The sequence below is a fragment of the Vulpes lagopus genome, chromosome 8 (assembly GCF_018345385.1).
Source record: "Vulpes lagopus strain Blue_001 chromosome 8, ASM1834538v1, whole genome shotgun sequence".
NCBI classification, from domain to species: Eukaryota; Metazoa; Chordata; class Mammalia; order Carnivora; family Canidae; genus Vulpes; species Vulpes lagopus.
In genome coordinates this window covers 70788682-70803747 of record NC_054831.1, presented here as the reverse complement: position 1 = coordinate 70803747, position 15066 = coordinate 70788682, and the positions used below count along the sequence as shown (strand labels likewise).

The 15066-nt window shown below is 47.6% G+C and overlaps 1 protein-coding gene across 3 annotated transcripts in view; it reads right to left on the bottom strand.

Moving 5' to 3' along the window:
* Nucleotides 1–8722, bottom strand: part of NMT2 (N-myristoyltransferase 2) — a 68570-nt gene extending 59848 nt beyond the window's left edge. Inside the window, exon 1 of one of the 3 annotated variants that reach the window (XM_041766625.1) lies at nucleotides 8495–8722. In XM_041766625.1, coding sequence (XP_041622559.1) covers nucleotides 8495–8604 — 110 coding nt within the window. In that variant the 5' untranslated portion in view covers nucleotides 8605–8722. The remainder of the gene's footprint in view (nucleotides 1–8494) is intronic. The other 2 variants (XM_041766623.1, XM_041766624.1) reach the window with 2 other exon arrangements.
* Nucleotides 8723–15066: the final 6344 nt, after the last annotated feature.

Below are 15066 nucleotides of genomic sequence, written 5' to 3'. Positions count from 1 at the left end.
ACAGGAAAATGTATATATGAATACACCAAGGCATGGTCTTTTTGCTTCTTGATACATTCTGACGTTCTACGTGCTTCTGAAAAAATTTTAAAAAAAACTTCATTTGGAAAAACAAAAAACTCTGCCTTTACTAGTTCTTTTTTAAAAGATTTGATTTATTTGAGAGAGAATGAGAGAGAGAGACAGAGAGAATACAAGTGGGGAGGGGGGGAGGGAGAGGAGAAGTAGGGAGCCCGATGTGGGGCTCGATCTCAGTATCCTGGGATCCTGACCTGAGCTGAAGGAGGATGCTTAACTGACTGAGCCACCCAGGTGCCCCTCAACGGTTCTTTCTTCAGTTTCTTTTCTTCTTCTTTTTTAAATTTTTAAAAAGATTTTATTTATTTATTCTTGAGAGACGGGGGGCGGGGGGAGTGGGGGGCAGAGACACAGGCAGAGGGAGAAGCAGGCTCCACGCAGGGAGCCCAACATGGGACTCAATCCCAGGTCTCCCGGATCACACCCTGGGCTGAAGGCGGCGCTAAACCTCTGAGCCACCTGGGCTGCCCTCTTTCTTCAGTTTCTATAAAATGTTAACAAACACCCAAAGGATAGTAAAAAGCAAGTATCCCTCTACCCTCCCCCCCGCCAAAAAAAACAAATGAAAAGACTATGGAAAATGATCATGGTAACTGAATCACTATCTTTCTTAGGAACATACTATATGAACTTGAACACGAAGTGAACACAGCCGCGGGAATGAAGGAGCCCACATTTCCCTCGTGCATACGCAAATGTGTGTGTATGTTTAAGCCAGTAACAGACATGCAACGTGCTAACAAAAGCAAAACTGTAAAGTTAAAATCCCAACTCCCTTTGGGACCCTCACCGGGTGACTTGTGCACTGCCTTGCCTCCTAGCATGGGGAGCCTGAGGGGCCCTAAGTCACTCACAGGAACTCAAAACACCCACAAAAGCACGACGAGCTCAAGTGCCACACAAGCCGGGCCTTGGAGCTGGGGAACCAGTGTGCTCCAGTGGATTCCTCCAGCAGCTCTATCCTTCTGGAACACTCGACACTGGATTCAGAGCCCTGTCGGCTCCCTGCAGGAAAGCTGCCCGCAGGCCTGCTGGGTGGCCGCACTGGCAGGCGGAGGGCACGGAAGGATGCTGGTGTGCAGGAGGCCACGGCGGGGCGGCCACAGAGCCTGCTCTAGAAGGGAGACGAGACAGCCACGAAGCAGGCACAGAAGAAGAAAGATCTCACTGCAAAATGCGGATGCTATAATTAGAATTAGTCCTTGAGCAGACCTGAAGAGAAATTTAAGAGGGCTCTCTGTAATCAAGTTGCAATATTTTTTCTTACACAAGGAAATGGACTCATTTATTTTTAAATTCGTTGACATTTCCTGTACTCATTACGCCGGTGGATTCTGGCTCTCGAGGTGCTCACGTTGGTCATTTCTGACTGAAAGGGAGATAAGCTTGAAACACTATCAAACAAATGACTCCACTGATTTATGGCTCATGCAGGTTAGTGCAGGGGCCGAGAGTTTACATCAGATGGCAAGAGGCCCAAGACCGGAGTCTGCATGTGAGGTGTGGCCTGGATGAGTTCTTCCCATTTGGAAAAGCCCCCGTCTCCCCATCGGTTGTTGCAAAGGTTCAACAAGAAAAATGTATACACAGAGTATGAAGAGCGTTACCAAAAGTTCAAAAAATTTGCAATTATTTTACCATGCTGGGGTCGACGCAGCATAGAACCCCCCTGCAAATCCAGAGTCCACGTCCTTTCAGTTAGAATTAGGGGGAAAAAAATCCTTCACGTCACAAAATTCCTCATGCGTCTGGGGGAAAGTTTCAGATCAGAAATTAACTTGTCAGTGGAGATAAAGAACCACTGGCATCCGGTCAGCAAATCTTTGTTAAGCCACCAAGGTGCTCAATGACCAGAGGTGGCAAGGATCAGAGGCCACAGGCACGGTCCCCGCGCTCCGGGCACCTGGAGGAAGGCAGGTGGCCCCTCATTTGTGCTGGACAGGCCTGTACTGCGGTGCCAGCCTTGTTCGCCACCCCGTCCCCGCAAGCCCTATGGGGCCTCGGACAGGGGTTACCACCTTGGGTGGCGACACCAGCCTTGGTGACAGAAAGGGCACGGGAGCCAGATCTGGGATTTGGAGAAGGGGCAGAGGTGGGAAGATTCAGAGAACACCCCGGGGTGGGGGGGCGGGGAGGACTCCCCAGAACAGGTGGGAAGCGGCGGCTGGTGGACAGGCAAGGCCACTAAGTCAATCCCTCGGGTGAGCAGTGATGTGGGGCGCAGCAGCCTTCGTGAGCAGTGCCTGGGGGGGACCCGGGGTGACAGATGCCTAACCGCCCCCGAGTCCCATGTCAGCAGAGGAGCCAAAAGCATTAGAGCTAGTGACTGGGTAGCTGGAGGGAACCTGGCATGGGGGGGGGGGGGGTGGCCAGGAAGGCCTCCATCCTCAAGAAATCGCCATCAAGGTGGAAAACCCTCGGGTTATAGAACAACAGGGAGAAAAATCCTAGAAACTTCCAGACTCAAAACAAAGAAAGAGTATGGTTTCCTATATAAGAAAGAGAAGCAGATTGGCAGAGAGACAGCATCTGTGCCACTAAATGCTAGATGATAATAAAGCGTTTGTGGAGTTTGGAGGAAAAAAAAAAGATTATTCTAGAATTACACGCATGCCCAGACTATGGTTTATTCATGAAGACAAAAGAAAGGCATCCTCAGACATACAAGAATTCAGAAAATATGTCATCTGCCTATGTTAATAAAAAAATTAAATAAGAAAGTACTCAAAAAAGAAGGAATGGTTTACAAGGAATAGTGACAAGCAACAGAAACAGGGGAGTCTGAGAAGATTTTGACAATATGGCTGTGAATATAATGTAATAGTTAAGAAGAAAGTTTTAACGGGGTATGAGGGCAAAAATAAAAAAAGCCACATGGGATTAAAATTCCAGATTATTCCAACAAAACCCAGGACATGTAAAGGAAGGAAAAGTTAAAACATCCTACACATTTTGTTTTGCTCAATGGTAGACTATTTTGGATCGTGGTTAATTTTAATCACCAATAGAAATACAGATAGAAACATGCTTGTTCAAAATTTAAAGATCACTCCCAGAAGAAAAAAATAATAATAATAGGGTAAAGAATTTCCAAACCGTTAGAGGGGGAAAAAATGAAATCTATCCTCTAAAGACAAGAATAAAGAAGTATTTTGAGCACCACAAAAGCTTATAAAAGTCAAAAGCAGGATATGATCTGAGCTGTCCAATCTCATACACACTACTCAGGAAGGGCTAAATTTAAATTAATTAGGGAATCCCTGGGTGGCGCAGTGGTTTGGCGCCTGCCTTTGGCCCAGGGCTTGATCCTGGAGACCCGGGATCGAATCCCATGTCGGGCTCCCGGTGCATGGAGCCTGCTTCTCTCTCTGCCTTTATCTCTGCCTTGTCTCTGCCTCTCTATATATATATGACTATCATAAATAAATAGTAAAAAAAAAAAATTAAAAAAAATTTAAATTAATTAAAATTAAATAAAATTTAAAATTCAGTTCCTTAGTCACACTAACCACATTTCAAGTGGCTAGTGACCTCTGTATTGGGATATTCCCATCACTGCAGAAAGTTCTAGCAGACAACACTAACAGAGGAAAAGACAAGAAATGAGTCCTTGTAAAGTTTGATCCTCTTAATGTTAAATGTGCACTTTCATGTATATATTAAAATATTAGTTGATTAAACTGTCAATAGTGGTTTCTCTAGCAAATAAGATGACCAGGGGTCTTCTACTCCCTATACACTTTATTGTTTGAATTTGTTTTTTTAAAGATTTTATTTATTTGACAGAGAGAGAGAGAGAGAGAGACAGCACAAGCATGGGGAGAAGCAGAAGGGGAGGCAGAGAGAAAAGCAGACTCCACCGAGCAGAGTGCCCGAAGTGGGGCTTGATCCCAATACCCTGAGATCATGATCTGAGTCAAAGGCAGAAGCTTGCCCTTTTGTCTGAATTTTTAATAAAGCTTATTTTATTCTTAAAATGAGTAAAAGTCAAAATATATTTTCCAATATGGTAAAAAAAAAAACAACAACAACCAGTCAACCAACGTTTTTCTTGAGCTTGATACAGAATTTGGTTCTAATCCCTGAGTTAACTAAGCAACTGACTCTAACTCCTATAAAATTACAGTGACACTCGTGTTAATAAACCATTTCAACACAACAAAGAGTGTGCCCCACACCTAGAAATTTTCCAGAGTTTAGCTCAGTTTCTGGAAAAAGTTCCTTTAGGGCCCATGGGTGATATCACATTTCAGATGCAAGCTGGAACAGGCACTGGACGATTGCAAACTGTATTTCTTGAATTGAGGGGGTTCCTTGGGTGTAGGCTGTTAAGACACCTTTCCATTTAGATTTACACAGTTGATAACAGGTCAAATTTCAGAAAGGGCGGCTCTGAATTATCCTCCCGAGAAATTCCCACAGCCGGTCTCAACAATACACAGATAGAGTCAGAAAGAAGAACATACTGCATGTAGAATAAGGTCAATTCCCGCCCCCCCCCCCCCCCCGGAGCTGGGTGTGGGAGAAGAGAGGTTATATGCTCTTTGTTAAAAGAATTCCAAAATTTTAGTCTTTATCAAATACCAGATCTTTAATTTTTCTAAGAAAAAAAAATTCTCAAAAATGTCTCAGAATAACCCTCCAATACTAAAACTATTTCACATCTACCCTAGGGAATAATTTGATCATTTGTGTGCCAACAACAGCATATTCATATATGCTTATTTTACTCCCTAAGTAAATATTCTTGGTAACTGCCTCCTATTCCACCGCCGTGAATACTGAGGAGAAAGCTCTTAGTGGGAAGGAGATGAAAAACATCAATCTGTCTAGGAAAAAGAATTTTTTCTTTTGTTTTGTTTTGCATTCTGAAAATCAGTGTGGGTAAAGCCAGAAAAGAGATTTGGTTTTGTGCCAGCCTCAACACTCATTTTATTTGGGGCCAATTGTGACAATAACTATGCTTCATCTGCGTGGGAGGAGGGTAGGCCGAATGAGGGGTATTTACCACTACCCCATATACTTTACGAATGGAGAAAAGATATATGAAATGGGGGCAGAATGAGAAGATAGTGAGCTTGGCAGATTCTTGAACAACGTCCTCGATGTTTTCCCAAATCCTTTCCAAAGAAAGGCACAGAAGCCACCTATACATCAAACTGAGATAAGTACTAAAGCTCCTTGAGTATTTACCTAACGTCGAACCCACCTGGGCAAGCCCCACAGAGGTCACCCGATAGGTAACCTCTTCAGTGCATGGCTACCTGCTCCCTCGCACAACAGAAATCTTCAGTAATCTGGACTATTTCTAATAATTCACATAGAAAGCTGGATTGAAGTTCATTTTTATCTACGCAGAAAGTCTTTGCTAAGAAAATAAGAGTATAAATGTGATTACCTCAGAACTTCGAATTTGCGTGAAAGTTTGCAAGTTCCCTCAGAACTCTTTAGGACTCAGTTACTTCCCCTAATTGTAAATCACACGTTAAGGGGAGTTATTTAAACAGTCTTTCTAGGAGAACATCTATTAGTCCTTTCACTGAGCATAGCATATTTCATTCGTGGATTTGAAGTACTATCCACAAAAATGAAGTAGTCTTTCTAGTCCATAAAGAAAATTCTATAAAAACAAGAGAAAAGCATACTATGTAATATGTTTACATTTTGGTGTGAAAGAATCTAATTTGGTATCTTCCTTTTATCTGAGGTTCAGGTTGCAACTTGGGATGTCTAAAATGAGTAGTAAATACATGAGAGTGCACCCTTGAACAGCATGGGTGTTAGGGGCTCTGACAGCCCACGGAGTCTGAAATCTTTGTATAACTTTTGACTTCCCCAAAGCTTAACTCCTGATAGCGCAGTGTTGGCCAGGAGCCTTACCAAAAACAAAAACGGTCGGTTAACACATATTGCGTATGTTATACATATTATATACTATATTCTTACAGTAACGTAAGCTAGAGAAAAGAAAATGTTATTAAGAAAATAATAAGGAAAGTACATTTAAGTACTGCATTCAAAAAAAAAAGTACTGCACCCTATTATTTATGGGAAAAAAAATCACATACAATTGGACCCATGTAGTTCAAACCAGTGTTGTTCAAGGGTCATCTGCATACTCAATTGTGGGGGTAAATTAATTCCTTCAGGCCACAAGGGTTCTACACAGTAATTATTGCTTTGTGCGCTGACCCGTACCTAGTGGCCTCAAAGCGATAATTCATCATTAAAAGGAAAACTGTTTACCTACGTATTCCTCCAAATGCTCTTTATTGGTCACTTAACTTAAACCAGTAAAGAATGAAGAGGCCGACCATAGAAAAGAGGAGTCTTTCAAATGAAGACATTTACAAACCTGAGCTACGCAAGGAAAAAAAAATCCAGGTTTCTCCTGAGCCATGGCATCAGTACACAAGCCAAATGAAACACAATTACCCCCAAACTTGGCACATACCATCTAAATTCAAATCTGAAAAAGCAGTCCAAGTGCAGCAACTCGACTTTTTACCGATCTCCTCCCATGTAACTGCCTATAAAGAAATCCATTCTATCAATCTCTTCCCACTAGAACCTGTTAGATTATCTGCTCTTGGTTGAAACACTTCAGTCCACTGGGCATCTCTAAATTTTGAGTAACCGTGCTAGCCTACAAAATGTGCATGTACAAAACTGAAAATCTCTGAAGAGGACATAGCGATGCCTCTGGGTGCTGATCTGGGAACTTCACGCAGCCTCTACATGGCAAGGCATCTTGGGCCAGGTCCAGATCAATGGGCACACAGATGAGCCCTTCTCCATAGCATGAATGCTCTGCACTGTGTAGGCAAGGAGGTACAAATCAAACCTTCCAAAGTATGAATAATAAATAGAAATCACAGTGGAGAAGACAAAAGTCCAGGGTCTCTCCAGAAAGATAACAGACAGGTGCAGAAGTTACTTGGGTAACCCATATTTCCCCTGGACCATCCTAGCACATTTCACCCTAGCACTAATACTATTGTCTCAAAAGTGTATTTATATTTAGCGAGCTATCACAGGCAAATTTCTATCCCCACATACACAGAACTCAAGCTCAGATTTCTGTTGAATTTCCTTTCCTTTAAAAAAAAAAAAAATTCCAGACTTGAATTGTAACATTCGGTACTTGCAGCTGCCACCGAAGTATTATTCACTGCAAAAAATATAAAAAGCAACTTGCAAATGGGAGAAACATTTAGTCAGCTTTTCCTTTTCTTGATCTCTTTTAATATTTTATAACACATGAAAGCTCAGTAAAAGTTCCTTTCTTAAACAAATCTTCAAGCAGACGTTAAAGAGAATGCAAATGCTTTACACTTTATATCATCAATCATTTAAAGGATCCTCTCCATGAACTGAATAAATAAGCCATCTGTGACGAAGGCCTCCCTATCATGTTTGCAAGCTGACCCACTTCATCAGTCACCATGGTTTGCAAAATCTCACATCTAAGGGGCAGCAGCAGTCAGTGCTCTGTGCCAGCGCACAGTTTGAATCCCAACGGGGTAAAGGGGGGTAACGCAAACACCACCTTCAAGGACCCCAGTCTGGTTTAAAATGACCGCACCCCTCCCAGACTCTAAAAACAGAACTTCAATACCCTTAACCGGAAGCAATCTTTTCTCCAAAGGGAGAGTAAAATCGAGTCTGCGGGGGAGAAAAGGGAGCCAGCGAAGAGGAAGAAGAAATCTGATCAGGTGCTAAAACGTGGGGTGCAGCTGGCTTTGCAGATCAAACACCCGCTTTGCAAGCAGGATCAGCTCAGATCCCCCCGCCCCGCCCCCCGCCAAGCCTGAGCCCGAATCAGCCGGCCGGTCCCGCTTGAGAGAGGGCTCTGCGGGCGCGGGGCGGGGGCGGGGACCGGGACGGGGACGGGGGCGGGGGCAGGTCCGCGCCCCCGCGCCCCCGCGCCCCCGCCCCGCCCCGCGCAGGCCGTGCGGGGCGCACAACTTTCCGCAGTTCCCCGCCGCCGCCCGCGCGCGGACCACCCCGCGCAATCCCAGCACCGCTCCCCACCGGGTCCTCTCCTCCTCCCGAGGCGGCGGCGGCGGCGGCGGCGGCGGCGGCTGGGGGAGGGGCGCGAGGCCCCGGCAGGACCTGGACAGGATGACAAGCAGCGGAGGAGGACGACTCCCCACAAAGGGCCGGGGGCCGCGCCTCCCCCGGTCCCGCCGAGCCGCACGCCGGCCAGGACAGGCGCGTCGCACCCGCGGGCCGGGGCCCGGCCGGGCGCAGGCGGAGGCGGGGACGGGGACCGGGACGGGGCCGAGCCGGGCCGGCGGCCGCGCGGCAGGTGACAGCAGAGGGCCCGCCCCGGGGACCCCCGCGCCCCGCGCCCCCGCGCCCCCGCGGCCTCGCCCCCGGAGTCCGAGCGCAGCCCGCGCCGCCCCGCGCCTACCCTTTGGCGTGCTCCGTCTCCTCCTCATTGTCCCCGTCGATCCCGCACGTGTCCTGGTCGTCCAGCTCCAGGCTCTGCTGGCTGGCCGCAGACTCGCTGTCCTCCGCCATCGCGGCGGCGCGGGCTGGGAGGCGGCGCTCGGGGCCGCGGGCGTGGGGGACCGGCGGCGGCGGCGGCGGCGGCGGCGGCGCGAGCAGCTCCCCCTAGTGCCGCCCGCCGTCCCCTCCGCGCCGGGAGCCCCGGCGCCGCGCCCGCCGGCCCGCCCCGCCCCCGCCCCCGCCCGGCCTGGGCCCGCCCACCGCGGCGGGGGCGACGGGGGCGGAGGGGGCGGGGCCATGCAGGGGAGGGGGCGGGGCGCGAGCCGGCGGACGGAGGGGGCGGGTGGGGGCGGGGCCATGCAGGGGAGGGGGGGCGGTGCCGGGGGGGGGCGCGAGCCGGCGGGTGGAGCGGGGTGGGGGTGGGGGTGGGGGCGTGGGCCCCCGCGCGCTCCCTGCCGCCCGCCGGGGGCTCGGCTCGGAATAGGTCCGCACGCTGCTCCGGATCCCGGAGTCTCCCCGGTGGAGCCCCCGCCGCGACGCTCCCCCTCTACGGGTTAGGGAGCGCTTTTAACCATTGCAGGCATCTTCCACTCAAGAGTAGGCGTGCCAGGGCCATGATTTCTAGAAGCCTCCCGCACAAACACAGACGCTCTTTAGAAATTCCACTTCTTGTGTCTCGGCCCACACCCTGTCAACCCAAAGTCCAAGGCCAAGCAGTGCCTCCCCCCCCCTCCCCCTCCCCTCCCCCTCCCCATGCCGACGGCCTGGCAGCCCCACAACCCTTCACAGAGGAAAACCCTGAGCTGCCCCTGTTTTCCGTGGACATCGCCGCAGCCAGGCCAGAGCACAACCACCGCCCTAGGGGTCCTGGGGCAGTGCTGTCCGTGTCGCTGCGGGATCGGACACTTGGCCTTCGCCACGTGCAGGTGTGAACCCACACGGCCGAGCGAACGGAGGCGGTCCCCGGTGAAACCCTCGGTGGCCCCGTGGACCCGGAGGGAAGGACGTGGGTGGCCAAGGACAGGGCAGGTGAGGTGCAGGCTCGTCTGCGGCCGCGTTCCGTACACAGCAGCCCTTCCTTTGCTTCCCTGGAACGGCTGGTGTTCAACAGTCCTGCCAGACAAAGTCAGTGGAAAGAGAGTTCTCAGAAACTGCTCAGCGAGCAAAATGGAACTTTAAAAAGCCACCTGAGGGGCTCCTGGGTGGCTCAGCCGCTGAGCGTCTGCCTTCGGCTCAGGGCGTGATCCCGGGGTCTTGGGATCCAGTCCTGCGTTGGGCTCCCCGCAGGGAGTCTCCTTCTCCCTCTGCCTGTGTCTCTGCCTCTCTCTCTCTGTGTCTCCCGTGAATAAACAAAATCTTTTAAAAATAATAATAAAATAAAAAGCCACTGAAAGTTTTGGCGTGGGTCCCTTTTTTGCAGAAGCTATTGGGAGCATTGCGTGCCTCTTTTATCCCCCCACGAGGGAGACCATGCCCTTAAAATGTATTGAGGCGGAGAATATCAAGACAAAAATTGCAGAGCGATTTCAAAGCCCATCAGCCTTTTATGATTGACAGTATTGAGCTTGCTAAAGTTCAGGAAGAAGTGCAAAATCGGGCCAAAAACATGAAGGAAATACAATACTATCTTTCACAATTGCACTATTTCTGAGGCAGACAGTCACTTGTGGCCTGTGCCTCCAAACTTGAGAATAAAGGCAAACACAGATCAGAGCGCTTCCCGCGGCTCTTGCCTGGGAACATGAACAGTCGGATAACTGTAACCTGGTTGGGTAACCAGCAGGCTCATGTCCAGGAGCCCGTTTATCTGATCAGTCACTAACCTACTGGAAGGGCTCTTGAAAAGATTTTAAAAATACAAAGCAAAGGAAATTCAGCAGACGTATCTGTTTGAATTTGCAAGAAGCTTCGACTCCACACCTCTCAAAAAAAGGATCAGAACACAAATAATCCTAGAGACATTAGAACGAGGGCATCAAAAATCAGTTTAACGCTGGAAAACAATGACACACAGGGAACATCTGTTCCCCAGAATGGAAAGAAGTTGGCCCGGACGTCTGTTCAGTACAGGATTGAGGTATTATATAATACAGCGTTTGTCATTGTTAATCAGCTGAAGGAGGGCAAAGTTTGCAGATGACCCTGGAGAATCCTAAATCCTATTGCCGTGTATGGAAACTCGCTGTTTCTAACAAGGTTTGCCACTTTGCCTGATTTAATTCTAGAGTTTGGGGGAATTGCAGCCAAGTGGCATCTTCTAGAATCTCAGATCCAAGATTGATGTGGGGAGAGTACTATAAAGTAGCTACCAGTATGTTAGAGAGACCCGGGAGAGAGGTGGCTGGGTGGTACACGGTCTGACTCTTGGTTCTGCTCAGGTCATGGTCTCAGGGTTGTGAGATCGAGCCCCACATCGGCTCCCCTCTCAGCTCAGAGTCTGCTTGGGATTCTCTCTCCTTCTCCCTCTGCCCTTCCTGCTTGTGCTTGCACACTCTCTCTCACTCTCTTTAAAATAAATTTAAAAAAAGAAAAAAAAAAAAGAGGCCCTAGACAGTTTTCCATCCTGCTAACTCATCTCCTATTATAGGTGTAAGACCATAATTGTTATAATTGGTCTCATTTTTATCAAAACTATGATAACTTCTTGGTTTTTAAGAATTGTGGTAAAATACACATAATAAAAAATATACCGTCTTAGCCATTTTCGAAGTGTATAGTTCCATAGTGTTAAGTATAATCATGTTGTTGTGCAGCCAATCTCCAAAACCTGCAAAACTGAAACCGTATCCATTAGATGACTCCCCATTTCTGGGGCGTCTGGGTGGCTCAGTTGGTGGAGCGTCTGAGTCTAGATTTCAGCTCAGGTCATGATCTCAGGGTCATGGGATGGAGCTTCAGTTGGGCTCCACGCTCAGCGGGGACTCTGCTTGAGATTTTCTTCCTCTCACCCTGACCCTTCCCTCCTGTTCTTGCTTGCGTGCTTGTGCACCTGACCTCTCTGTCTCAAATAAATAAATCTTTAGAAAACAAAAAACAAAAAATTCCCCATTTTCCCTTTGGATAGCCAGTATTCAGCTTTGTGTCCCTATGGATTTGACTACTCTAGGTACTTCATACAAATGGAATCATGCTGTATTTGTCTTTTGGGGAGTGGCTTCACTTAGCATAATGTCCTCAGGGTTCACCCATGCTGTAGCATGGGTCAGAATTTCCTTCTTTTTCGGGCTAAGTAATATCCCATTGTATGGATATAAACATTTTGTTTATCCATTTATCCTTCCATAGACACTTGGGTTGGTTCCACTTCTTGCTCTTGTGAATAACGCTGCTATGATGTGGATGAGAAACATCATTTGGAATCCGTGCCTTCAATTCTTTTGGATACATACTCCACTGTAGAATTACTGAATCATATGGTAATTCCATTTTTAATTTTTTTTTGAGGAACTGTCATAGTGTTTTGCACAGAGGCTGTGCCATTTTACACTCCTATCAACAGTGCACAAGGGGTGCGATTTTTCTACGTTCTCATCAACACGCCAACACTTGCTATCTTCTGGTTCTTGTTTTTTTAAAGATTTTACTTATTTATTTGACAGAGAGAGAATGAGAGCAAGAGCGGGGGGAACAGCAGAGGAAGAGGGAGAAGCAGGTGCCCTGCTCAGCAGGGAGCTTGATACCAGGACATTGGGATCATGACCTGAGCTGAAGGCGGACGCTTAACTGACTGAGCCACCCAGGTGTTTGACGCAAGACATCCTATGGGTGTGAGGTGCTATAACTTCTTGATATAACCAGAGATTTATATATAATCCTTGTTTCTGCTTACAAAGTATGTTTTTTAAGAACAGTAATAAAACATTTTAGAACCACATCTAATGGCTCTAATGGACCCAAGGGTGCCTGGGTGGCTCAGTCAGTTAAGCATCTGATTCTTGGTTTGGGCTCAGGTTATGATCTCAGGGTCATGGGATTGAGCCCCGAGGTGGGTTCCATGCTCGGCAGAGTCTGCATGGATTTCTCTCTCCCTCTCCCTCTGACCCTCTCCCTGTGCACTCTTTCGCTCTCTGTCTCTCCCTTTCAAATAAATAAGTCTTAAAAAAAAAAGAAAATGGACCCAACTCTTAACCTCTCCCCGTATTCATGTCCTTTGCAGTATGGCTTTGCATCTCTTTCCAGGAAAGCCCTTGAGTGTAGATTGGCTTGTTGACCTGCTTTGGCCATTTGAATGTGATGGAAGCGATGCGTGTCAGATCCAACCCTAGCCTCAAAAGACTTTGTGTGATTCCTCTCTCTCTCCATCTTTCCCCCAGAATCCTGCCACTGCAACAAATACAAGCCTAGAGAGCCTCCTAGAAGGAGGAGAGACTCCACCAATTAGGGGGTCTTCCAGACAAGGCCATCCTAGGGACCAGTCAGCCTTCAGCTCACCTGCCCTCTGACTGTAGATACACTCATGATCCCAGCAAAATCACCCAGCAGACCTGTAGATTTGTGTGAAATAAGTGACATTGACTCAAGATGCTGAATTTTGTGGTATTTTATTATGTGACCATTGGTAACTGATACAGAAATTGGAATGTAACATGGGATGGTGCCACACTAAACATGCGCTATTATTGGCTTTGCAATTAGCAGGCGGAGATTGGAAAAGTGGTAATGAAACCATAAAAGGCTAAAAAAAAATATATGGTGTCCCATGTTATGTAGCGTCACAACATTTGGGTAGGGGTGCCTGGGTGGCCCAGTGGGTTAAGCGTCTGCCTTCGGCTCAGGTCCTGATCCCGGGATCCTGGGATCAAGCCCCGCGTCGGGCTCCCTGCTCAGCACAAGGACCTGCTTCTCCCTCTGCCTGCTGCTCTGCCTACTTGTGCTCTCTCTCTCTCTCTCTCATAAATAAAAATAAATAAATAAATAAATAAATAAATAAATAAATAAATAAATAAAAATTTGGGTAAAATTCTTGTTGTTAACAACTCACAAGAGAAAATATATCTAATATAACTTAGATTCAAGAAAGGTCATTTCAATGCTGACTATTTAAACTGTCAGTTGAGGGATCCCTGGGTGGCGCAGCGGTTTGGCGCCTGCCTTTGGCCCAGGGCGCGATCCTGGAGACCCGGGATCGAATCCCACGTCGGGCTCCCGGTGCATGGAGCCTGCTTCTCCCTCTGCCTGTGCTTCTGCCTTTCTCTCTCTCTCTCTCTCTCTCTCTCTCTCTCTCTGTGCGACTATCATAAATAAATAAATTAATTAATTAATTAAAAAAAAAAATAAACTGTCAGTTGATTACTCCCAACTGCACGTGATGGGGATCCGCAAGAAAGAGATGAGCTAAGGAAAGAAGTGGCCCGTTTGCAAGCAGAATTGGAAGGAATACACAACGATCAGAACTTGCGATCTTAAAGACGGACTCCTTCCTCCTCATCAGTGTGGTTACTGTCTGTACGTCAGGGTCTGTTTGAGGGACTCTTGCCAGATCAGTAGCTTACACGTTCCACTCTATGCACCCCAAGCCCTGCCCATTGGACTCTGTTCCTCAGAGCTAGTCAGCTTCAGACTCCTGTTCATGATTTGTTTTTTGTTTTGTTTTGTTTTGTTTTTTTCAAATGACTCCATTTCTAACTGTGTAGGAACCTAGGAATATGCTGTACCTTTGGAAATTGCATTTGAGAAGCGCTTCTGAGGGGCACTCTGAGTGTGAAAATCGCACACTCCAGCTGCTTGGTGTCCTGCTGAAAAGTTTTCACACGCAATCAAACCAGTAGTGTGGGACCACAGAGAACACTGCAGACTGTGGAATATTGTGGAACCTTAGGTGGGGGAGTCCTTCCTACCCCTGGAGGACGGGATGGGACTTGAGGGCAACGAGCGTGCTGGAGGATGCCAAGATGATACCATAGCCTGAGCTACAGGGTGCCTTCACTCTCTTGAAACCATACTGCTCCCAAATTCCTTGAATATATCCCAGATTTTGTCCACCAGGGCTTTGCTGGATAGCGTATGGCCAAAGTTCATTTTCCTTTTATGAATAAAGATGACACATTTTTGTGTTCATGTTTTAGCAATCATATGTCAAAATAAACAATACCTTTCTCAGGGAACTTCCATATGGTAATAATTGAGAGCGTGAGTCTGCCTTTGATGCTGGCCCAGAGCTGTCACTCTCTACCCTGCTGCCTCTGGACGTGGTATACGTGGTGATCAATCACACTTTATTATTGTCCCGAGTCTGCATCTCCCCTGGACAATGGGCTCCGTGAGAATGAGGTCCATTGTCAGTCATCTTTAGGGTCTTATAGGGGGCCTGGGAGACCCTTATAATGAAATTTTGTTGAGTTGAATTTAACTTTAGCTTCTTTCCACCACTGTGGTCTTCCCCAGGAATCATGGGCACAATTTTCTGAGTGCTGTATGCAAGGACTAGGGAGCAGAATGTTCTAGGGCTGGAGCATGGGCTCTGGCTCAGCACACACCGTGGTTATACGTCCACCTGATGACAGTGTGTGTCTAGAATTGTGAGCAATCTGAGAT